Consider the following 24,302-nt stretch of genomic DNA (forward strand, 5'->3'; position numbering starts at 1 on the left):
TGTGTATGCAAAGAAGTTAAAACTTAACACATTTGCATCTCCCAAGTGATAGGTGTGTTTCTAAACGGAATAGCTGATTTGACATCTGTCATGCAAACCAAGGTCAGTGGTTGCGCTTTTCCCTGGTTTGTCTGCTTGCTCAACAAGCTGACGCACAGAACAAGTTGTGCCTGGGTGGCTGCACGTCACGCGCAGGCTAATAGCGACCGGCTCAGAATCGTAGTGGGAGAAGCAGCTGCCGTCTGGCACAGTGTGACTGCCGCCTTTGTCAGAAACAATTGCTTGAGTTACGCCTCCCCCTTCCCTATTTCAACCTGTGTGTTTTTGTGAGCACAAGTGAAGATTGAGCAGTATTTTGCCAATTAAATGCAAAGTCATCGGTCTTGAAAATGAAAACAATAAATTTAAAGTATTTGGTCTGAGCATACCAAAAATGGTGTCCACTTCTCCTGAATGGTGTGTTTGAATAGTTTTGTTGATATTTGACACATCTGCAGGTTTTACGGCTAATCAGTGGAGAGAGTCGAAATAAGTTCTCATTTGACAGGTAGCGCGACACTGAAGTTTTGAAACTATTCTGCCCTCCTTTCACTCTGCATTATAGTAGCAGAAGATTTTCAGGTGGCGTGCGGAGGGAGAAATGTCAGACAGTAATGCACCGTGTATGCGGTGATAAAGTATACCTTGAAAGGGCTTAAGAAGCAAATCGATATCTTTCCAGTCAGCATTTCTAAATCTGCTCCATTGTGAGGTTTCTGCTTATTCCATCGGCTTAATTCTTTGACTTGCCACTGGTTTGCGTGGTGCCAAAGCAAAGTCCAAATTTGCATCTGCCTTGTTTCTACAAATTTTTTAGCATGTGCAGGCAGAATGTTTTTCTTTCGACATGAAAATGTAAGATGAACAACAATGAGTAATCATTTTTTTAACCTGCATTTGAGTAGCATGTATTCATGCAGGCAATATCTCAAAGATATTGCTGCACATGTGCGCACTCACAGACACAATCACACACTAACCTGCAGATGAATTGCTGTTTTTATTCTTGGAGGCATGCAACAAGAATCATGCTCCTTCAAAATCTCTCATTACCCACTGATCTCCCTTTGCCCTTCTCCATGTGATCACTCCAAAAACTGTTCTGCCTTTCTCATGTCTTTGTTACCCACGAGTAACCGCTCGACAATCTTGTTCTTTGCACCTTTCTTACTTGCTTCATATGTTCAATATAGGGCTGAAATTGGTCCTTGAGTAATTACAATACTCCAGTTCAAAAAACTCAAGGCATTTTTTCCGCTTATTTACATGTACACTGTCATACTATACATAATAGTAACACGCCACCAACACAGTAAAAAGGCCAACATCAAAATAAACCTTACCTTACCAAATAATACATGGACATCAGTGCCTTGGTACGATTTTATTTTGTTGTTCCATTGCAGCGCATCACGGTGTAACGGCTGACTTGACTCCTTTTCCAAACTGTGATTATTGACGTCACAAACTGCTGAGCGAAGAGAACAACAATACAATATTCCCCTCCAAAAGTGTGAGATTAGTAATTGAGGGTGCTGAAAAAAAAGAAGACTTAATTTTGCGAATATTGTATTGTACGGTGCCTGCTGCCAATGTGTGGAGCTAGGGGCTTGCAGTGCCGTAAATAGACCTAAATGACCCTGCACACTTTGATGTTGACAGTCTGACATGGTTGCCATTCACATTTTTTAACAAACCAGACTTACGCAAGTATGTTGTTTTAGCTGGCAAAATCATGGTTCTGATGTCACTTCATCTCATAGACCAAAATCTAAGGGGAGAGATTTCCCAAAATTCTTATAAATATATTTTAGACATGAAAATAGCATGCTACTGTGCACAGTTTAAATTTAAATATTAAACTCTGAATATCTAAAAATGAAAACAAGTTGGCTGCTCATTAAGTGAAAGTATTTTTGGGGAACCCCATTAAATTGGGGACCAATAAACATCACCTGTCCCTGATAAAAAGAACAAAAGTATTTACATTGAATACATAATCGATTTTTCAGTAGGATATTCAAGTACCAAAATATTTGATAGCTGCAGCCCTAGTTAATTTATTTTGTCATCTCTCTCCACAAAGACTTGTACTGCCCACATATGCGCTGAGAATCGAGATTTTGGTATACCTGTATGCAAAATAAGTGGTTTAACAAAGGAACAATATTGATGCGACGTATAAAATAATACGCACATCGAGTACATTAACTCGAAAGCCATCCCTGCCGTGAGCATGATTGAGTTTTTGTGGTGAAAATGCTGAGCAAGTATGTCCGTGGCTGTTTTCGAAGACCAGTTGGAACTAACTGGATAGTCATCTGAACCCCATTAAATTGGGGACCAATAAACATCACCTGTCCCTGATAGAATCTAAACCCCCCGCCGCCCCCCCCAAAAAAAAAAATTGATCTCTGCTACCTTTGGCATCTTAGACATTCAATCAGTGTGGTTCTTCATTAAACTGAGAATAATCTCAACAAGGCTGAAGAGAATAGTTTACAATTGGCGGGTCTCTGACAAAAACTATATTGTATGATGTCCAGTAAGCACATAAGACAAGTCAGTGTGGTAATAAACAAAAACAAGTAACAGTTGTAGTCGTCCTCCGTCAAACGCATCTCTTTAAGTGCTGCCTTTGGTACGCTTCACACAACAACAGAGCCATCTCCTCCCGGTTTTGTCAATCCCTACACCTCCCTGCTCAGCCTTTTCCTTTCACTTGATGTATTTTCCATGCTAATGGGATCTAAAAGGCGGTGATGTTTATGCAAATATTGTGTAATGGCATAGGTGTTGGTCTCAGATGAGCAAGCAAAATGCCTCTTTTGACATTCAATCAAATCTGTTTACTTGTCAATTTACAGCAGTTGTGGCCCCGGTCTTATGATTGCAGTAGTAAAAGGTTTGCTAGATGAAGTGCAATGGACATGTACACATGATTATAATGAGAGAAAAATTTGAAGAGATTAGCTTGTTTTGTAGATCATAACATTTGCAATATCATTAATTTTTGCATTATGCCCTTCTCATTAAACTCACCGCGTCAACATTTCCAGTGTTCAACTGTTAATGGCTAATGTATCAATAACTTTTATTTCATTAATACTGTATAAGGATTATTAAGCCTATAGAGTGTTTGAATAGTCTTGCTATAGTCACAGTTGGACCCTAGTGTCATTGATTCACAGGTTAACCAGTTGGCAGTAAGAAATTGTGTTCGTCCTTCGACATCCGACTCCAATTAAAGTCACAGTATTCTTCCAATTGATGTCTACGAGAGTACAGTACAGACGCACAACACGTGAACCAAAAACTCTCACTCTCTCTATTTCCCCCTCCCTATCCTTCAATTCATCCAGCCATTTTTCGCTCCCTCTCTCTTTTACTCACACTCTTTGTAGCCTACCCACACAACAAACACTAACTACTCATCTCTGCTGTTGCAGTGTCAGCGTTTCCGCACTGCAGTCCTCTGCAGACCTTTGTTGAAATTCACTTGAGTATGCTTATTATTCCTAATCAATTTAAAGTAAAGACCCTATGCTGTGTTGTCCATACGTAAAAGGTGGTGCTGATATTGATATAGTCAAACACACACAAAAAATTTATATATATATATATATATATATATCGGCATTAAATTTGGGGGACAGGTACGATTGTCTGTTCTTATTCTGCGGTCATGAGCGATGTATGGTTCATCATGATTGTCTGGAATTTATGCCGAATCAGGAGCATTCATCTCTCCTATCCCTCATTCTCTTTTCTCTCAAACGCACACATGCACATAAAACAGAGCATTCTCTTTTACTTTCCATTAGAACTTGGGGCAAGCTGTCATAAGGCCAGGATGAGAGAAAGTTAGTCAACACACAGAGGAAAGACTAGAGAATGTGAATAAAAAATGTTTATGCTGACTGCAAAATTATTACAGGCCATGAGGTGAACAAATGTATGCAAATTCCATTTTTATTATTATTGTTATTATTATTATTTTAGTAATATTTATACTACTAATTTTTGATGGGCCGACAAATTTCCAAGATAGATTTCATGCTCTTTGATGTAAGACTTTTATCGGCAAGTCAAAAAAAAAAGGTGATTGTTTCAGTTTACAACTTGTTTTGTAAGGTCCACCTGTACCATCCATTTTCTAATCCGCTTAATCCTCACAAGGGTTGCGGGGCGTGCTGGAGCCTATTGCAGCTGTCTTCGGGCAGTAGGCGGGGGACACCCTGAACCGGTTGCCAGCCAATCGCATGAAGCACATAAATGAACAATCATCCGCGCTCACACTCTCACCTCGAGACAATTTAGTGTGTTCCATGAACCTGCCATGCATGTTTTTGGAATGTGGGAGGAAACTGGAGTTCTACATATACCTTTGGTGATTAATTTTCGTCTCGTATTCTCAAAATTGTAACGCGTTACAGGACTCACTAACCATAATAATATTACAAAAGTAACTTTTTTTTTTACTATTACGAAATGTAATATATTAGAGTAAGGCATTAAATTATGTTACCCCCAATACTGGCTGTGAGACATGCAGAATGTGGCTTGGTATCGTCTTGTTTAAATAAGCAGGCATGTCACTGAGCCGTTGCTTGGACGACAGCATATTGACGGCCAGAATGCAAATCCTGTCTGACAGCGGTGTCAAATCCACATCCAGGAAGTAAACCCTGCCCAACCTTACACAATGATGCTGGTTCTCAATGCAGTGCCACCTAAAGGATTTATGATGCCACGCAATCATCAGTTTTGGTTTTCAGCTGTGCCACTTAGATGAAGAGGTTTCTCCAAATTCGTGGAATCTTTTGTTTTTTACATGGACCACAGATGAAGGAATTTCAAATTCAATTTTACGTCTACTCAAATATTGGATTATTTGCTCACGAGGTTGTTCACTCAACGGTTAATCTCACCCCCATCCTTCGTTGCTAACAACTCAGCCTTTCGGAGATGCTCGTTTCATACCTAATCATGACGTTCACCCTCATCAGTTGAACATTCACTATTTTGTATTTTGAGTCGTTGAAAATTATTTGCCCATCATCATATTTTGTTTTTGTTTATATTTTACACAAATTGTCGTTTTGTGGAGTGTGGCTGTCATTATTATGTCCCAAAGCAAGTGGGAATGCAACATTTCTTATGCAAAAAAATTAAAGATTAATAATGAAGGAGCAGCAAGGCAGGTTTAATGAGGAGTTGGAAGTTAAAGGGGCAATTCTTTGTTTACCAGAGATAAAGTCCTGGGCTGGCGCTTCTAGAACATATGGATACCCTGACCCTGAAGGACAAGACAAACCAAAGATCATTGTTATCACAAGCAGGCACAGTATGTGTAGTTGCAAACGTAACAGATTGCAAGCCATAACAAAAAACACTTGATGAAAGATACTTGTTCATCCAATGCATGTTTGAAAAAAAAAGACAAAAAAATTAATTCAAAATCAAGGATTAGTTTGTGATTGCAAACAATATATGACTGGGACATCATGAGGAAGATGGTTTTAGCCTTAATGGGAAAATGTCGCTGAGAATTAAAGGGCCTTTGTAATTGGCAGAATATTGGCACTTATTTTATAGGTCTGCACTAGAAATCCACCATAGTGTTCCACTATAGCAGTGGTTCTTAACCTGGGTTTGATCGAACCCCAGGGGTTCGGTGAGTCGGTCTCAGGGGTTCGACGGAGTCTCTGCCATGGAGGTTAAGACACACGCGACTCAACATGTCAATTAGTTATGACACGCCCGCTTGGCCATCACTGGCTGCAGATGATCACATGACATTGTTTGTCCAATTAGTGCTGAGGGAAATTTAGTTCGCTTAGTAGTCAACATGTGACTCTCGTGATTGTACATCGTACAATTAAAAAAAAAAAGTACAATTGTCTCCTGAAATTTTATTTACTTTTTTCTGTTTTTGATAAATGTGTTTTTTTTTTTATATCTTGAATTATATAGATTTATTTTTTTCTATATTGAATTATATAGATTTTTTTTTTTCACTCATGAAGGGTTCGGTGAATGTGCATATTAACTGGTGGGGTTCGGTACTTCTAAAAAGGTTAAGAACCACTGCACTATAGCACTATCCATCCCATGAGTCAAATGTCCACAAAAAAGTATTTAAAAAAATATAGTAGGTGACCTAAAATGAATGATAGGGATGTGACTGCACTTTACACGCTACAAAAGTGCATCCCTGCCTCCCTGTGTCAGGTATGCCACTGAGGATAAGTTGTGATTTTCTTTTTTTTTTTTTTTTTTTTTTGTGCACATCAGTATGTGAAGAGAGAATAAAACAGAATATACATTTGTAAATAAGAAAAATTTGAATGCAGACTTGAACGGCTTTACAGTTTCCAACTATTGATTTTTGAGTGAAGGAATCTATAAAATCTCGTATTGAAATAACTGAAAAACACCAAAAACAAAATACATACCATTCATAAAAATGTTGCCTTTGTCGAACTAATGTATGGTGAGAGTTACAATAAAGATTAAAAACTTACTGTATCTGCAATTACATTGTTTTCATGGGCAGATTTTCCTTAATCAATGCTGACTCATCATATAAACCAGTAGTACTGTAGCCAATGACCCGGTAATTCATGAGAGGCTTGGGTGTGTCATCATTATGATCTCAGCATGGTCACCGCTTTTTAATTCTAGTGCTAAAAAACGGGCTCCATATCTTTTATTTCCTCTGTCTGTGGTGGAAGGAAGCAACCTAGTCGGTGAAGCATCAAAACTTGTTAAAACACTGTTGTTTTTCAAATTTGTCACACAGGGACAACATTAGTACGCTCTTGGGAAAGTGACCCAACTCTACAGGTTTATGAGAAATAATTTCAAATAATGACAAAATATGCAATAGACGGTATAACAGAATGGTTTATTAAACTACAACAGGGGCATTCTAAGTCTTCTAAGTGGGAACATGATGTTTCAGCTTTTGATTGGTACATCTATCCATCCATTATCTGAGCCACTTCATCCTCACGAGGTTTGCGGGGCATGCCGGAGCCTATCCCAGCTGTCTTCGGGCAGTAGGTGGGGGACACCCTGAATTGGTTGCCAGCCAATCGCAGGGCACACACAGACGAACAACTATTCCCGCTCACACTCACACTTAGAGACAATTTAGAGTGCTCCATGAACCTGTCATGCATGTTTTTGGAATGTAGGAGGAAACCAGAGTACCTGCAGAAAACCCACAAGAACATGCAAACTCCACACAGGTAAGCCGGAGCCGGGATCGAACCCGTGACCTCTGCACTGTGAGGTCGACGCACTAACCACTGGCCCACCAGGCCGACCAATTGGTACATGTTTTTTGGAAATTATTTTACAATATGCTAAAATAGGCGGGCCGGTGGGCCAGTGGTTAGTGCGTCGACTTCACAGTGCAGAGGTACCAGGTTCAATTGCAGCTCCTGCCTCCCTGTGTGGCGTTTGCATGTTCTCCACGGGCCTGCGTGGGTTTTCTCCAGGTACTCCGGTTTCCTCCCACATTCCAAAAACATGCATGGCAGGCTGATTGAACACTCTAAATTGTCCTGAGATGTGAGTGTGAGCGCGGATGGTTGTTCATCTCTGTGTGCCCTGCGATTGGTGGCAATTGGTTCAGGGTGTCCCCCGCCAACTGCCCGAAGATGGCTGGGATAGGCTCCGGCACCCCCCGCGACCCTAGTGAGGATAAAGCGGAACAGAAAATGCATGGATGGATGGATATGCTAAAATATTATCACAAAATTTCAATTGGCGACAGCCCAGTGGTTGGCTGGTTACCACACCGGCCTCACAGTGCCTGCGTAAGTTCTCTCCGGGTACTCTGGTTTCCTCCTACATTCTCAAAACATGCGTGGCAGGTTAATGGAACACTTTAAATTACTCCGAGGTGTGATTGTGAGGGCAAATGTTCGTCTTTGTGTGCCCTGCGATTGGCTGGCAACCGGTTCAGGGTGTTCCCCGCCTACTGCCCGAACACAGCTGGGATAGGCTCAGGCACACCCGCAGACCTTGTGAGGATTAAGCGGATCAAAAAATGGATGCATGGATGGTTATAACTTATCATAAATTTAACTAAAACATAGCATTTTGGAAAAAAACTAAAACAAAAAAACTAACCCACTCTGAAAACCAATTCAAATGAACTCTATTTTCAAAACAAACAAACTCAAAAAAATTAAAAGCCAACTCTGATGAAAATTCCAAAACATATAACCCTGCTTCTAAGTTGTGTATACGATCCAAATGTAAATACCTACGTAGATGTCAAACCCAACCCGAGCAAAAATTAATGATTTGGCGTCACTGTTCCAACTTTCCTTAGAAACCACATTTAATAGTACAGTAGTATCGTAATAGATTTTAGTTGTGCATTTTATTCAAAAAGTAATACCCCTTCATGCACCCTGTAACCTAACAGCATGATAATAGGTCCACTGTAGTGACCGCTGTCCCTGAAAAGGTTCAAAAATGAACCCCGCCCTCCCCATCAAAAAAAGCCATCTGATTTGTCCAACAACTGAACCACACTGTGCACTAGAAGCTGTAAAACAGAATAACACTTCAGACTCAGTTGGCAACTTTGGACAAGAGTAAATGACAGCACCATCATCTAAATCTTCACAACAAGAATTGTTCTGGGTGCATTTTGGCTCAACCTGACAGCATTAGATTACAAAAATCAATGTAAGCCAACAATGTGGATCAAGGACTCTCTCAATGCCGACACACACAGCATATTTAGAAAAGTGCCAGAACCGCTATCATGAAACTTTGCAACAACAACAAATCAACAGACGTGCGCAAATGCTACACGTGGCACTGACCCAAATATCGATTACAGTGTCTGTCTCCTTGGTTACCTCATTTAATTTAATTTCAAAACTTTCCCACACTTCAGTAATTATTAAGCAATGCCTTTGCGAGTGTGTTTCATCACATCTGGACTGAACTGAGTGCCAAATGGTGGAAACGGATGTTTAAACAAAACATGTGCACTGAGGTCATTCACTCATGTGGCACACATACTGTAGATGCGGACTTGATGTCACTGACATATTTTCTCATTTAACATCTCTTAGCTGTGACTGTGCATCAAAAATTAAAGCTTTGACCTTCTGGTGTTTGAACAAAGGTCCAAAGCAGGGGTGTTTTGGAGCCTTTTGTGGAGGTTCAAGCGGATGCTGATGCAGTGTATCAGTATATTAGAACGCAAATATGAAACATTTTATTGTATTTGCACAGATCAGTTTGCAAGATTATTTGTTTTGACGTGGGAGTGTGGTGACGTTCACGCAAGGGCACTGCCAGAGACTTTGGGTCCTACCACCTCAATGTCGACAGTCAAATTGAAATCAATACTGGTTCACAATTTTTTACGACATTTTTTTAATCAGAGATGCAATTGTGAGGGCGGCCCGGTAGTCGAGTGGTTAGCACGTCGACTCATCGTGCAGAGGTACCGTGTTCAATTCCAGCTCCGGCCTTCCTGTGTGGAGTTTGGATGTTCTCCCTCTGCTTGGGTGGGTTTTCTCCGGGTCCTCCCTGCATATTTGTGCTCCAGTTTCCTCCCACATTCCAAAAACATCCATGGTCGGTTCATGGAACAGTCTAAACTGTCCCTTGGTGTGACTGTGAGTGTGAATGGTTGTTTGTCTCTGTGTGCCCTGCGATTGGATGGCAACCAGTTCAGGGTGTACCCTCATTTATCAATTCTCTTATTTATTCATCTATTTAATTCTATCCTATTTTATTGTACTATGTTTCCACACAGCCAATGCCTTCCCTGAGATAGATAGATAGATAGATAGATAGATAGATAGATAGATAGATAGATAGATAGATAGATAGATAGATAGATAGATAGATAGATAGATAGATAGATAGATAGATAGATAGATAGATAGATAGATAGATAGATAGATATACTGTAGATAAATAGATAGATCGATAGGTGTGTGCGTGTGTGTGTTGCCTGTCTTATATTGGTCTTTTAGTCTGAGTTTAACTCCAGTGTCTCCTCAAAAGAGCCTCCATGCTGGGAAATGTGTTCGGTCTGCCTGCTGGGATGTCATTGTGCAGATTCCTCACATCCGAGGGACTGGGGGTTCTGCACGCTGTGGAGAGCCCAGCTCGATCTACTCTCTAACTAACTCTACTACGGTCGTGGTGGTCTCTGTGGCAGCATCGGCAAGTAAAATCACACTAAGACAATGTAGTATGCGTGCATGCATGTGTGTGCATGTTCTCTCCCTTGAACAAAACACTCAACCTATCTTTCGATCTGCAATTTCAATTGATCTTTTCATGTTCTAACGATTGTGTAGATTTATATTATATTATGAGTGACATAAAGTAGGCGAGTGGGAGAGGGGGATTAACAAGGCTGAGAGGGTATGAGCAGCCAAGTGGCTTTTGGAAATGAGGTGAGAAAAGGAAAAACAGGAAATGACGATTTAAGAAGAAAAGAAGGAGCAACTGTTGGTCGCTAGGCGCCTGCCTGCATGTCTCCATAGCAACATCAGGCGCCGGTCTGAGATCCGGATGACATCACACCTGATGCGAAACGCTGCTTGCTTGTGGATAAATGCATGTGTCCTGAGAGCCAATTAAATGACATAGCGGGGGCAAAGGGGGAGAGAAAAGGAGACCTGTCGAGATGAGGAGAGAAAAACACGCATCGAAACTTTATCACCTTGGGCTGTATGTGAGTGTGTGCATGCGCTTGTGTCTGCAGATATCATAAGTTCCCACATGCACTCCCTGCCCCCTATAGGGCACTTGCGCATCCAAAAATAATAATAATAATAATAATAATTCAGAGGCAACACCACCTCACCCACAATAACACTAATAGACAATTAGTCGACGATACATCCATGTAAAGTCAACAAAATCTTTTTTCAGTTCAGGTTTGCAGACGTAACCTTCCTTATGCTTCATGTCAGATATATTGCACTTTATCTGTTCAAAACAATGACAGAGCTAAATCATGTTCTAGATTTCAAGCATTCATTGAATGCAATTACCTCAGTAACAATGAAGAACAAGAAAAATCATAAAAGACCTTACAGGGGAAAAAATGATAGCAGGTACAGGCAGAAAGTGAAATACTGAAAACTATATCAAGTTGTCATCTTCCAATTTTCTTTCTGCGGGATCTTTTCTTTTCCACTGGGGCTTTTACAAAGTCAGAGATCAGTTATGTTCAACCTGAGAGAGTACCTGACTCACAATATTAGTTGCAGTTCATCCAAGAGTGGATTTGAAGGATCACAGCTCTATGCAGGCCATTGAAGTTCTTCCACACCAAACAGAAAATGTCTTGTGTGACACAATGATGTTTTAGATAACTGATACATGGTACAACTAAGGTCTTTAAAAACTTCTCCAAATCAAGAAATGTCTCTCAATCGTTGTCTTCCATCCCATGAAATCATGGGAAAACTAAAATGTTCTTAATGGGGAGTATTTAATTGTACGACACGGTATGTTAAGACAAACTTCCATTTAAAGGAATGAGGCACCGTAGCGAAATGCTGCCCCCTGCTGGATAATATGAATAATAAATGGCATGGGGGATTTTTACTCCAGGCGTCAACTCAACTCTACACATTACATTGAATACAGTATGTAGATAATATTATAGCACAATTATGCGCATCATATCCAGCGCACGGATGAAAAAAATCTAATAAAATACTTGCCCCTTCTGCATTTCTGATGTTTTGCTTATCTATCACACTTAAATGTTTCCTATCATCACGACAATTGTAATATGTCGTGAAAGACAAGATCTATTATTTAATACAAACCTATCTGGCGCTGAATGAAAAAGTAATCCCTCGCTCTTTTAGACCAAATGAGCACATTGAATGGTTTCACATCAAACAGTGTAACGGAATATGCAGGACCGTGGACTAATTGTAGGGGGACATGAACAAAATAACAGTTAAAAAAAATGTTTTGAAAGAGTGAGGCAATTTAGTTTTAGTTTTGTTTGTCGACTGAAAACATTTGGTTTTGATATTATGAGACAAGACAACATTCAACATTCTAATCTTTAGCGTGAGGGGTTTCCAGCCGAAACTGATACGCAACTTAAATGGTACCTTTTGTTTGCAGTTGCCCATTTTTACGTGAGCAAAAATCTTATAGCAAATGTATTAGAAGATGTGACTGGCATCCTGTGTTGTGTTGCCAAAGTATGTAAATTGTCCACTGTTATGTGAACAATAAATCGCATTTATGTCTAGTGTGTCTACAAATTTCAAGATGTTGGTTTTATTTGGGCCGACTGCATTTCTACACAAATGAACGCTTTAGGGTGGGCGACTCGTCCAAATTTAAAACCTTATAATCTGAAGCATACATTTTACCTGCTAAAGAATGAATCCCCCATCCACCCAAAAAAACAAACAACTGAAAGAGGCTTCAGGTCGGGGAAAGCCTGGAAAATGTATCACAAAAGAATGCTAAAGTTTGATGTTGGAGTCACAGTGACAGTTTTTGCAAACAAAGAATTTGTAATCAAACATTATTCCCTTCAGTCTATTTTAAGTCCGAAACAAATTCTATTCTAAAAGTGATCAAAAGCTAACATAGAATTTAAATGATTTCTAGAATGTATGCTATTTTTATGTTTTATGTTGTATCAGATGCAGATGTAAATATTGGCATATAAAAGCTCAACTGTTTAATGTCATTTTGTCTTTTTCTTTGTAACTTTTTCCAATCTACAGCAAAATTTGGGATTGGCCTCAATGTCGCAATAGTGCAGAGCTGTGTAATTTAACGGGGAAGGCTAAAAAAAATGAGCGTTGCAATGGTGGCCACATGCCTACAAAAATGTGTGAAAGTAAGGCATATAAATAATGTAAATGCATTGTGAATCCAAATCACTTCACTTCCTGTTTCAACTCCAAACCTTTGTGATCAAAAGATGCTGAATAATTTTTCAGGATACATCTGTTGGTTCAGTTTGCCAACTGCAGGGAAAAAACATTCATGAAAATCCCTCAATAAATACTTATTTAGTCAAGAAGCCAAAACAACTTTGCCAATGCTTTGAAACAACAGAGAGTCAGAAAACCCCCTTGGAAGATGAGCCCCAAAAACAAAAAAAAAGTTCTATCTCAAAGATCATAGATCGAAATGTGGAATTTAGCAAGAGGGACAAGCCTTAACGCCAAGTCAAAAATGTGATTTGCAATAATATTTTTTATGTGCCCCCAACTCCCCACTCAAAAAACATAGTATTCTGAGTAATATTGCATTAGTAGAAAAAGAATTAAGAAGAATAATCCGCGTTTCCCACCTTCCAAGGAGACTGAAATTTTATGCAGAAACTCCCCCTTGCTGTTGAATCACTATTAAATATGAGATGAGCGGCTTGGGGGAAATCAATACAATTAATTGACTGTTGAGGTTTTCATGTGCAGCTCCACAGACACGGGATCACTGGAAGCTGACTCACCTACTAGCATGAAACAATCAAAGTTCTGCATGAGCTATTTGCACACCTTGCACACCAAGGCATACATAATTGTTGTGTCAAAAGTGACACCAAGTGCATTGAATGTCTTTAAACAGTGGGTGGTGCTATATTTCCAGAGAAGAGGTGGCTGCGCCAGGTTTTTGAATAAATGTGTATGCCGTTTATGGGACCAGGAGAAGAAAAAGCAGTCACAGAATTAGTCACGTGGACCCACAGGTTACAAATATTGTCTCTTTTTTTTTGCATTGGTGTATCCTGTGAGTTTATCTATTGCAGGTCTTATGTTTTTGTGATCTTAAAAAAAATATATATATATATATAAAATATAAAAAGATAACACGCACACACACACACACACACACACACACACACACACACACACACACACACACACACACGCACACATTTGTATAAATTTGAATAATTTATACAAATGCTCAGAATGTCCAACAGGACAAAATGGTGCAGATAATATAAAAAATATAATAATAATAACACGAACACCAACAAATTATTTGTAACATTTCACATGAAGAGAAAGAAGGTTAAGTGAGTTTTCTCAGGCTGGTAAATAGGCACACACACGATTGCTAAATTAGCCCGCAGGCTCGCTGTGTTCGTACTTCAGTATATTTGCATTAGCGCAATTGTGTTTGCTTGGAGGGACTGACTGTCCCTAAACTGCATTCATGTTGACATGTGCTCATATTTCTTAATGAGAACCAGTAAGCTTGGGGTCATTCACTTTGTTATTAATCTCCCAAAAACATTTACCACATTCCCACTGCAGTCACCACATTGACATCATCAACATGTTTTTCCTCACAATGAATCTAGTTTTTAAGGAATGCGGATTTTGTTCGGATCCTCCCACCATGGGTGAGTTACTTGGCACGGTATATACAGTGCGCCGCACGTCTATTTTGTAAACCAACTCAACCCAACTCTGACAAGTAGCATGTCCTTTCATCATGAGTCCTAACACTTACTGCGACACTTGGCGCAGCGTCCTTTGTCATATTCCAGTAGGTCGAAGGTTCGGCTTCGCTCACTGACCGATCGCCTCTGCCCACTCTCCCTCAGCCGAGCTGCCTCTTCCTTGGCGTACACCCCCAGCTCCTGGGTGTAGCGCCCATACATCTGTAAAAAGTCATAGGAATATGAATTAAAGGATAGATAAAATGTCAATAAAAACCGAGAACAGCATGGCAACAAGGACTGTTCCCTTTTTCAAATGACCATAAATGTGTGACTTGATCACATAAGAAAGGACAGAGAACCAAGGACAGATTGCGTGCCATTGTGCTGCTTTGGGTGAGAATATAAAATGAGCAGAGAAAATGACCAGGGAGACCTGTGAACAATGCCTGATCTGGGGGTCATAGGGCTGATGAAATGAAATGAATTGAATTGAGCATACAGGCTGTAAAAGCACACATACAAATTCAGCATGAATCCCAAATTACACACAGCCTTAAGGAAAAAAAAAAAAAAACACAATCCAAAAGTTATTATTCAGCCGTGCAAGAGACAGGAAGTACCAAGTTGAGCACTCGTCGAAGACCACCCGTCCTTCCTTTATGCGAGTGTCCAGGAAGAGGGGCACCAGTCAAAACAACAGAACGAAGGATGTACAGACAGGTAAAAGGTCACACAGGCTGATTTCAGTAGCATGAGATTTGCTGAGGTTTGATGAACAGACACATTTCATGTCTAGCCTTTTTGATGCACATTAAACAGTTGGATTACATCCATTGCCCCCCAAAAGAGTAAACCTTATTTGATCTCTAATTTAAATTTTAATCAGTGGCGCTCATTTTTTATTTTTTTTGGAGTGCAGCATTAGACCGTCTCTGCATTTTTTTTCTTTCTTCTTTTCGAGCAGCGTTAGACCGCCCGTGAGTGTTCTGTACATAGTTCTGACCTTTGACTTTCAAAAGAAGTTATCTGTAAATGAATTGGAAAGCTACACCCGAATGCTTCACAGAATTCATGTGAATTATTTTGCTCATTATTGTTAGTAAGTTGCATTTTCGGATAGTATTCCAACAGCGACAGGCGGAACTTGACCGGCTCAAGTAAAGTGGAAACTGCTGAAGATTAACAAACGCTGATCAAAGTTTTCTTGGGGCACCCAAGTCGAAGGAGAAGGACAGTCACCAGAATTATAATTAAACCAAAACTCTGGAAGATGTCATGTTCTAATGTTTGATATGTGGATTCTTTATTTGCCATGATATGTTCCAAATAAAAACATAATCAAAAAAAAAATAATACACAAATGAATGGAAATGCAATTCATCCATTCCAGTACCCTGCCAAGCATACAAAATTCCCTTTTAACATTTTTTTTCCATTGGAAATATCCCACTCTATTGTATTGTTCTGAAAAGGCACAGTAATATTTGCTCTTCACTGAACCTGCAAAGACAGAACATGTGGGCAGCGAATACAAATGTACCTCATGTTTTTTGTTTCCCCCTTTTTTTTTCTTTTTCTGTGGAATATTTTGGCTGTCGGCAAACCCACTGAAAATGGCACCAACTGACTTTGTCCTTCCACTGCAACGAAACCAATGTGAAATCGATGTGGGCTGGATGAAAATGTGCTGCTGCCATCCAGCAGTGGGAGGGGTCAATGGAGGGGGGGGGGTCTGAAGTAGCTCAAATTGTGTGTCAAGAAAAAAAATGTCAAAAGATGACTCATATCTCCAAAAAAGTCAAGACACTTCTATGTCAAGGCACCACTGTAGAAATTACCTGCCCGTTTAGACAAATTAGAAAAGGAAACTGGTGGTCCACAAGCCTCACTCGTTGGATGTGAATCACGTCCAACTTGTAACATTTCCAGTAGGCTAAATTTCTAAAGCTAGACACACCGTGCAGTTGCCCACAGCCTTAGAGCAAGAATACAATTTCCTGGAACCTCGGTCAAGAACACGAGTTTCTAATATGGCTAATACTTGGCAGTCGCTACATCCAAGCAAAACGTTCAGCTGTGCTTTCACTCGCATAGCACAAACAGCAGGTCTTTCAAGTATCTGCTTTTTTCTGTCAATGGCTACAAAAGAAAGTGCAAGTGCTGTTAGTTGGCCTATTTACCTCACTGTTGAAAAACATGAAACTCATGAATAAACATGAGAACAGTGATGTTGTTCCTGATCTCACGACACAGTTTGGTAAGCAAAATCCACCATATTTTTCAGGGAATGCTTATCAAGTAATAGAAAATGGATCCAACCACATATGAACTTCATCTAGCATCTCTCCATAAAATCCCTCAAAGCGAGCATCTGACCAGGAGAGGAAAACAATCATATCAAACCACAACAATTGGATTATTGTGTATACTAAGAAATCCTCAGCTGAGCCTGCTGTCTTGGGTTTGTTGATCCAAGATGAACATGATGTCCTCGACATTACCCGAACCATTGCCCTTGAAGCAAGGAGTGGAGAGTGAAATCATTCCTGTATTGTTGCTGTCCGACGAACAATGCCCCTTTTTGGGTGAATTAACCATGTCTGATTTCGATCTGCATCTATTTCACAATATTGCAAATACAGTTGCCTATTCAAAACATGCCAATATATTGCAACACTGCTGCCATTTTCCTTTGGGAATCCTGAGAGCAGAGGTGTCAACCTCTGGGCTTTCCTGCATGTTTTCCCCCATTGCTTCCTGCTGCAACACACTTGATTCAAATGATCCGCTCATCTGCAAGCTCTGCGGGAGCCTGATAACAAAGCTGATCATTTGAGTCAGGTGTGTTGCAGCAGAGATGGAAAATGTGCAGGATAATGCCCCTTGAGGGCCGGAGGTTGACACTTGTGTCCAAGAGGAAGATAATTGCGGCCAGTCAATGATTCACCAGGATACAGTGCAAGGGGGTATTTAGCTATGGCGTTGTTGAAGATTGAAGAACATAAATTGGGATGCAAACAAAACATTTTCAATGGTAGTAAACCACTATCTTAGACTTGCAAGAAAGACATACTACAATAGTCGCTGTGTGCCCTCGTTTCAGTTAAAAACAAGCTCTTAATTCTGCATCTTCCCTCAACCCCCTGTATGGCCTCCTTCAGATTAATTGGAAGTCTGCTGAAACAGCTTTTTGTGTTGAGTTGCTCTACAAATTATTATTAGGCTGACATTGTTTCTGTTCATTTTACAAATAGCCATAAAATCCATTTTGGATAGTTCTTATCCACATTAGGATTGTGGGGCAGCTAGAGCCTCTTCCATCAGAATTTGTGAGAGATATGTTGTTTCAGCTGGACTGGCTGAAGTACCTGAAGTGGCTGAAGTACGGTAGACACCAACAAGTGGTCAGTGTTTGCTTGGTAAAATACATAATGCCTCCCACTGAACTATGCATCTTTTTAAAAATTGTTAACATTGCAGCGAACCCAATGAACTTCTGGTCCAACTTACGAAAGTCGTTCCGGTGTAAGTATCCGGTACATTTACCGTAGTTGGTGGCATCTTGCTGTGTCAAACATGAGATAAGGAACCTAAACAAAATTTTGCCAGCGAGGTATAAGGACATTATGGACAGTGTGGGAGTCAATTAAACGGCACTGTATTGACATTCTGCCAGTTTATTGGAAACAACTGTTTTTTAAAATGCATGGATTTGAAGTGTTTAAAGGGCTCTTAAGTACCGTTCTTTCCGCATTATAAATGCAAGTATAGGGCGCACCTTCAATGAATGGCCTATTTTTAAACTGTTTTCATATAAAGGGTGCACCGCATTATCAGGCGCATAGAGGAGGAGCGACAATAGTGGCTGTGGGTGCATTATGCATCCACTAGATGGAGCTGCACTAAAGAGAATACAATAAAATACAGCTTTATTTACACAGAGCTTTCACAACCGCTGCAGTTGTATCAAAGTGCTTTACAGAACATTTAAAAATACTACGTCCAACAACCATATATAAAGCGCATCGGATTGTAAGACGCACTGTCGGCTTTTGAGAAAATTGAATGCTTTTAGGTGTGCCTTATAGTGCAGAAAATATGGTACATGGATGTGTTGATATGTCACGAAGTGGTCGTGATGGCTATTTTTCACCACTCAACATACAGTCCCACACAAACGACAGCACAAATCTCAGTCAAGTTATTTTATCCCGGCAGCATGTCTGTAATATTGTAAGCAGTGAAATCTGATGATTGAGTGTGAAGGGAAGACAATATTGACTCTCAAAGTGGGTCAGCGTTTGACCAACTTGTTGGACCATACACAATGAGAACCACCCTTACCCTTGTGAGATTGGTTAAGGGTGACCAAAATGCCACTTCATGCACAACCGCAAGCCTTTGGAGTGTCCAGCATTGAGAACATGCTGGAACACTGGAAGCTTCAACACGTTAGGCTGAGAGAAATATTCCTTAATTCACCTCGGAAGAAACCCGCTTGCTCTTGAGTCCCTCATTATTTAACAGATACGGTAACAAAGCGTATGCAGGAAAAGCGGTTAAGATTTCATGACTGTCTGTGTCTTATGTGTTGTGTTGTATGATTTTGTGATCTTATGTAAACTGTTCTGTAAAGCGCTTTGTTACAGCTGAAGCTATATCAATAAATACGTATTGTATGTTTTCTTAAAATGGCTCCTTTTTTGACAGCCATTCGTTCTGCAGATGTTTAAGATTTTCATCCGCCTTCAAGAAATTTAGCTTCAAAATGTGGAACAACCTGCTGAAGTAACTTGGGCTCACTAGGGAAATATACCCAGAAAAACTACAACTTACCGTATTTAACTAAACAAGATTGCATCATATTTTTAAAAGATATATATATATATATATATATATATATATATATATACACACACACACACACACACACACACACACACACACACACATACATACTGGACAGGTTCAGTGGAAACTGCAATGCCAATGAACCAAAAATTTGTATTACAGTACATATCAAAAACAAAAACCAAAATCTGCCTGTTACTGAAGCTTGAAAAGCGAAAGGTTGTGGGATGTACAATAAATAAAGATTTTTCAACGCGCCTGTGGGACACCATGGGAGGCTAATCGGGAAGTCTTATGTGCTTGTGCCAGACTGCCATGCCAACCTTCAAAGGCCTCTTTTCCACTTACCCAGAGCTGGACAAATGCTACGAATAAAAGCAGGATGGATGAACGACCAAAAATTAAGAGGCAGAAGAAGCCACAGGAGGCACTTGAGCAAAGCAGCGTGGACCTGAGAGAAGCAATGAAAAGAAAAGAGTACGGTACCCAAACGTTGAACGTGTGGTGTGAGAGGGGCTTTTTATCATTAATCACCGGCATAATTCATGTGATCTGAAGATATAGTTGAACATTATTTTTTTCTAATTTCAGTGGAAGCATTGCAGAAGGCAAAGGAACAAAAACAATGTTGTGACAAAGCCTTCAAGACCTGCCCAGTTCATCCAACTTGACGAAACGATACATCACAGGACAAGAAATTTATACCCACCCTTATGCACTACATGTTTCGTTTTGTGTTGAATTAATTGAGTCTTAAATGACATTTAAATCTTCTGCTTTTTATTAGCGCTTATGCAAGTAGCCAAGGAACAACTGTGTTTCCTTTTTCTAATAATAGGGCCAGTGACATACAGGCAGCTGAGCATGAATCACTTATTGAAACACCTGAAAATGTCAAATGTATCACTTTATTACCACCGGGGACAACTCGGGTACATTGTGAGTTACTGTAACTTCTTGTCTACTATTTTTAATTCAGTCTTTTATAATAATAATAGAGCAGAATATAGCAGTTTGTTTCAAGCAGGACACAACATTTATTGTTTTGTGGCGAGTGAGGCTGCGCACCTGCCCAGGGGCACGTTGTTCTTTGAAAGAGTATATATTGTGCTAACTTTTCTTCAAATTCTTGCCAAACATACTGCAAAGCATGTCAGTAAGCGTTAGTAAGCATGCGCCCCTCCCCTTTATTCATTTTTTTTATCCTTGCTTCATAGTTTCAGAGTCAAATATCCTTTTTAAGGGCAAAACTTACCGTATTTTTTGCACTGTCATTGGTTTTAACAGAAACTTTATGTATCAAAAGTGCTATTGGTATCAGTTACTAGCACTCGATATTGGTGAGTGCTCAAGAGTTGAGTACTCGTACTGGTATGGGTCTGAAAAATAGTGACCTCATTATCAATGTATTATTATTTACACATGCTTTGTCTCAATTAGTGGTTCTGGTGATAAAATTGAGTGAAACATAAGTAATAGAACAAACGCTAACAAGACAATAGAGTCCCAGTGAGAAAAGACGTGAGATGGAGGGAGAAGAGGCGGGAGAGGGAATTTGCACACAATGACTCCCAGTGTTTCTCTCCGTGTCTCTTGCACGTGCTTGATCAGGATGTGGGACGGCAGCACCATGGCACTGCCCTGCACTGGCCCCAACGCACACACACTCTCAGCCTGGGGACGCACTATCTGTAAAACTCATCACTCACATCAGACTGCAAAAACACAGCTGTGACAATAACAGGCCAAGGAAGGTGATAAGAACTCGGGGAAAGCTGGAGAGAGTCTAAAACACCAAAAAGCAAAACGTAAGGACAGAAAGCAACTGAAAAGCAAATGAAGACTCCTGATTTGTTGGTGGAGAGATTCTGATGAATGATATTGGAGAGAAAGGGTGATGGGTGAAATCTGAGCATCTCAACATGATTAGAAGACCATGGAGTGAGAAAGACATAATATGGAGACTATGAGAAAGTCAAATACACAACCAGGTGAGAGGATAAACAATAGAAGACACTCTAAATGAGGGCTCCAAAATTCTCACGCACACTCAGACACATACCGAGAGAGAGGATGCAGAAGGGGGACACGGGTTAGAGCCAAGGAAGGCTCCGTGTGTATTTTATTTTATCAAGGTTGCTCCAATTGAAAAGAACCTCTTTTTCAAGAGCAACCTGCATTGTTCATTCGTTGCACTGTTTTACTGTTACAAAATGTTGCACGCTACGAGTGCTCAACTGTCTCTCCATTTATGATGCTGGTTTTTGTTGCATGCTTAAGTTTTAAAAACAACTAAGTAATTCATCATTAATTTCACCATATGGAAATGCAATCAAATGCCCATCCATAATCAACACTTTTACTTCCACAAACAACAGTGTCACACACAGGCGTGCATGGCTGCCCTCGCCAACACTACAAAGCTTTTTCATCGTAATCATGTACCGTCAGATTAGCTGGGTGAGATTTGCCTATATGCGCACGCATGCAGGCACGCAAAAAATTACACAGTTAGCATCACTGACAGGGCTGACATCGAGAAGACCACTTGTAACACTTTGCTGGTTTATTTAGAGCAATGGTGTCAAACACAAGGCCCGGGGGCCGGATCCGGCCGATCCCATCATTTTAGGTGGCCCCCGAAATCAAATCATGTGCATCTACTGGAGGTTCCATGCTAAATTTTGCTCTGTAATTATCATTTTTCAAAACATTGGTCACAAGCATTTTTTGTGACCAAACAACTTTTCTATTTATTCCAATATTTGAACAAATTTTCACTGACTTCCGATTTCAAACCTTGTTATCTGTCCATTGTTTATGTCTACACAACAACATAATGGTATAATTATAGTAATGGTGTCATTATAATGTGGCCCTGAACAAAAATGAGCTTGACACTCCTGATTGAGAACCTGTCATGAACTAAACAAACATATTTTAGGACTTTGAGAGCAATCTGAAAACTATAAAGAACCCACACACGTACAAGAAGTGACAGTGCTGAACACTGAACTACTGAGCTTCTTGCTGAAGAAAGTTTTGCAAAAAATAAAAAAAATGTCACGCAACTAACTCTAGCATTCTATACCAGTGGTTCTCAAACATACTGATGCCAAATACCCTGTGAAAAAATACTTTGCAGTCTTAGTATTACCATCATGACCAACACTGAAAATAATAAAAATTAAATCATCATAAATGAAGGCCTAAATATTTTGCAAACAAAAAGAAAGGTTATACTGTATTTACATTTCGTATTATCGTATTTGAACATGAACACTGTGCTTCAACAAACGCAAAAAAAAAACTGCACTTAGTTCCATTAAAATGTATTGCATATGAAAATTACAAAGTGGTTATGCAATTTCAAAGCAAACAGTCCTTCAAAATAAGATGCAAATGTATCGTACTCAAAATCCAACGAACTGTACTGAAGCAGTGATTTTTTTTCATGTACCACTAGACGGAGCTCACGTCCCACTAGTGGTCCTGGTACCACATTGAGAATCACTGTGCTGTACAGTTAACAGTGTCAAAAACAACACATATGTTAAAATATGTCCAACAATCTATTCAAGAATCAGAAATAAGTTAGACAAATCAGTGCAGTACACCAAAATGTATTTTTTTTTAAGTATTTTAAAGCAACAAACAAGGAACACTTTGGCATGTGCCTATTTGCAATAATCTGCTTAAGTTCTCTCGCTGCCTGATATTTAAAATCTGTGAACATGTGCACACTTAGCTCCGCAAGATCATATGATTCAAGGAGTAACACTAGTGAGCAAATAAATAGCACGGGCCTGACTAATATGCGGCAATAAAAATAGAAAAGCTTCCCTGATGACTGTCTTCTTTGTGTTTAGATAATGTCTTTTTGTCACTTTATGATTTATGGGATTTTTTTTTTTTTTAAGTCACAAGTGGACACGTTTTCCAGCACAAGATCAGTTGTGGAAAAAGATAGTGGTTAAAAATAGGTAGCAAGTCAAACTATGTATTTATTTCTATTTGCATATGATTTCAACAAACACACATTGTAAACAACGAGGTCACATGCACACTGCGCGTGGATTTAAAGTTAAGAAGCTCTGGCAAGAAGGCAGATTTGATACATTGATACACAGGCGATTTGATTAAAAAAAATTAAGATAAAACAAATAATGATATCTGCCAGGACAGAAACTTTCTACATCTAATCTATAATTTACTTAAAGGAGGTAACAAGGCATAGCATTTAATGTTTACAACATTCAGGGGAGATGGAGCGTTTGTGAATGCTGCTTCGCTATGAGAACGCAAAAGTGACGACAGAAAAGCTTTTTGGCGTTACAGAAAAATGTGAATGGAAAACTAATAGTGTGATACTGCTGCTTTGGGTTAAGTGAAGAGTTACAGTGGAGCACAGTGCAAGAGCTCTCGGTCTCGTTACTATATAAGTGATGAAAAACTGTAAAACCTTATGCAACCGATTCATCGTTTCCCGACAGCCGGTCCACAACTCGACAATCGGTGTATAATACAGGCTTCCCGGCAGATTTTGTATTGGTTGAGGAGTCTACAACTGATGCAGTCGTGTCTTTCTCATTGACAAAACTGTATCCAGACATATCAGGTTATTGTTCCCATCCCTAGTTTAAAGGAAGTTGGGGTTTTTTTGGAAGTCAAAGTACGGCTGGGCGATATGACTGCAAAGTCTATCACAATGTAAATATTTCATATTGGTCAATAGATTCTTTAGAATTTTTTTCATGTTAAAAAATTAGGTCCCAGGGCTGCGGGCGTGCTGGAGCCAATCCCAGTAGGCGGGGTACACCCTGAACTGGTTGCCAGCCAATCGCACATACACAATCACACCTAGGGACAATTTAGAGTGTTCAATCTGCCTGCCATGCATGTTTTGGGAAGTTGGGAGGAAACCGGAATACTGGTGAAAACCCACGCAGGCCCGCGGAGAACATGCAAA

The 24,302-nt window shown here is 39.8% G+C and overlaps 1 protein-coding gene across 5 annotated transcripts in view; it reads right to left on the minus strand.

Moving 5' to 3' along the window:
• The window catches only part of LOC109510818 (chloride channel protein 2), a 92,639-nt gene that overhangs the window by 53,065 nt on the left and 15,272 nt on the right, over nucleotides 1-24,302 (minus strand). For 3 of the 5 annotated variants that reach the window (XM_019861421.1, XM_019861422.1, XM_019861425.1), the window contains exons 2-3: nucleotides 14,551-14,701; nucleotides 5,288-5,338 (exon numbers count right to left, since the gene is read on the minus strand). In XM_019861421.1, coding sequence (XP_019716980.1) covers nucleotides 5,288-5,338; nucleotides 14,551-14,701 — 202 coding nt within the window. The remainder of the gene's footprint in view (nucleotides 1-5,287; nucleotides 5,339-14,550; nucleotides 14,702-24,302) is intronic. The other 2 variants (XM_019861423.1, XM_019861424.1) reach the window with 1 other exon arrangement.

This window comes from Hippocampus comes, unplaced genomic scaffold, assembly GCF_001891065.2.
Source record: "Hippocampus comes isolate QL1 unplaced genomic scaffold, H_comes_QL1_v1.1 scaffold122, whole genome shotgun sequence".
NCBI classification, from domain to species: Eukaryota; Metazoa; Chordata; class Actinopteri; order Syngnathiformes; family Syngnathidae; genus Hippocampus; species Hippocampus comes.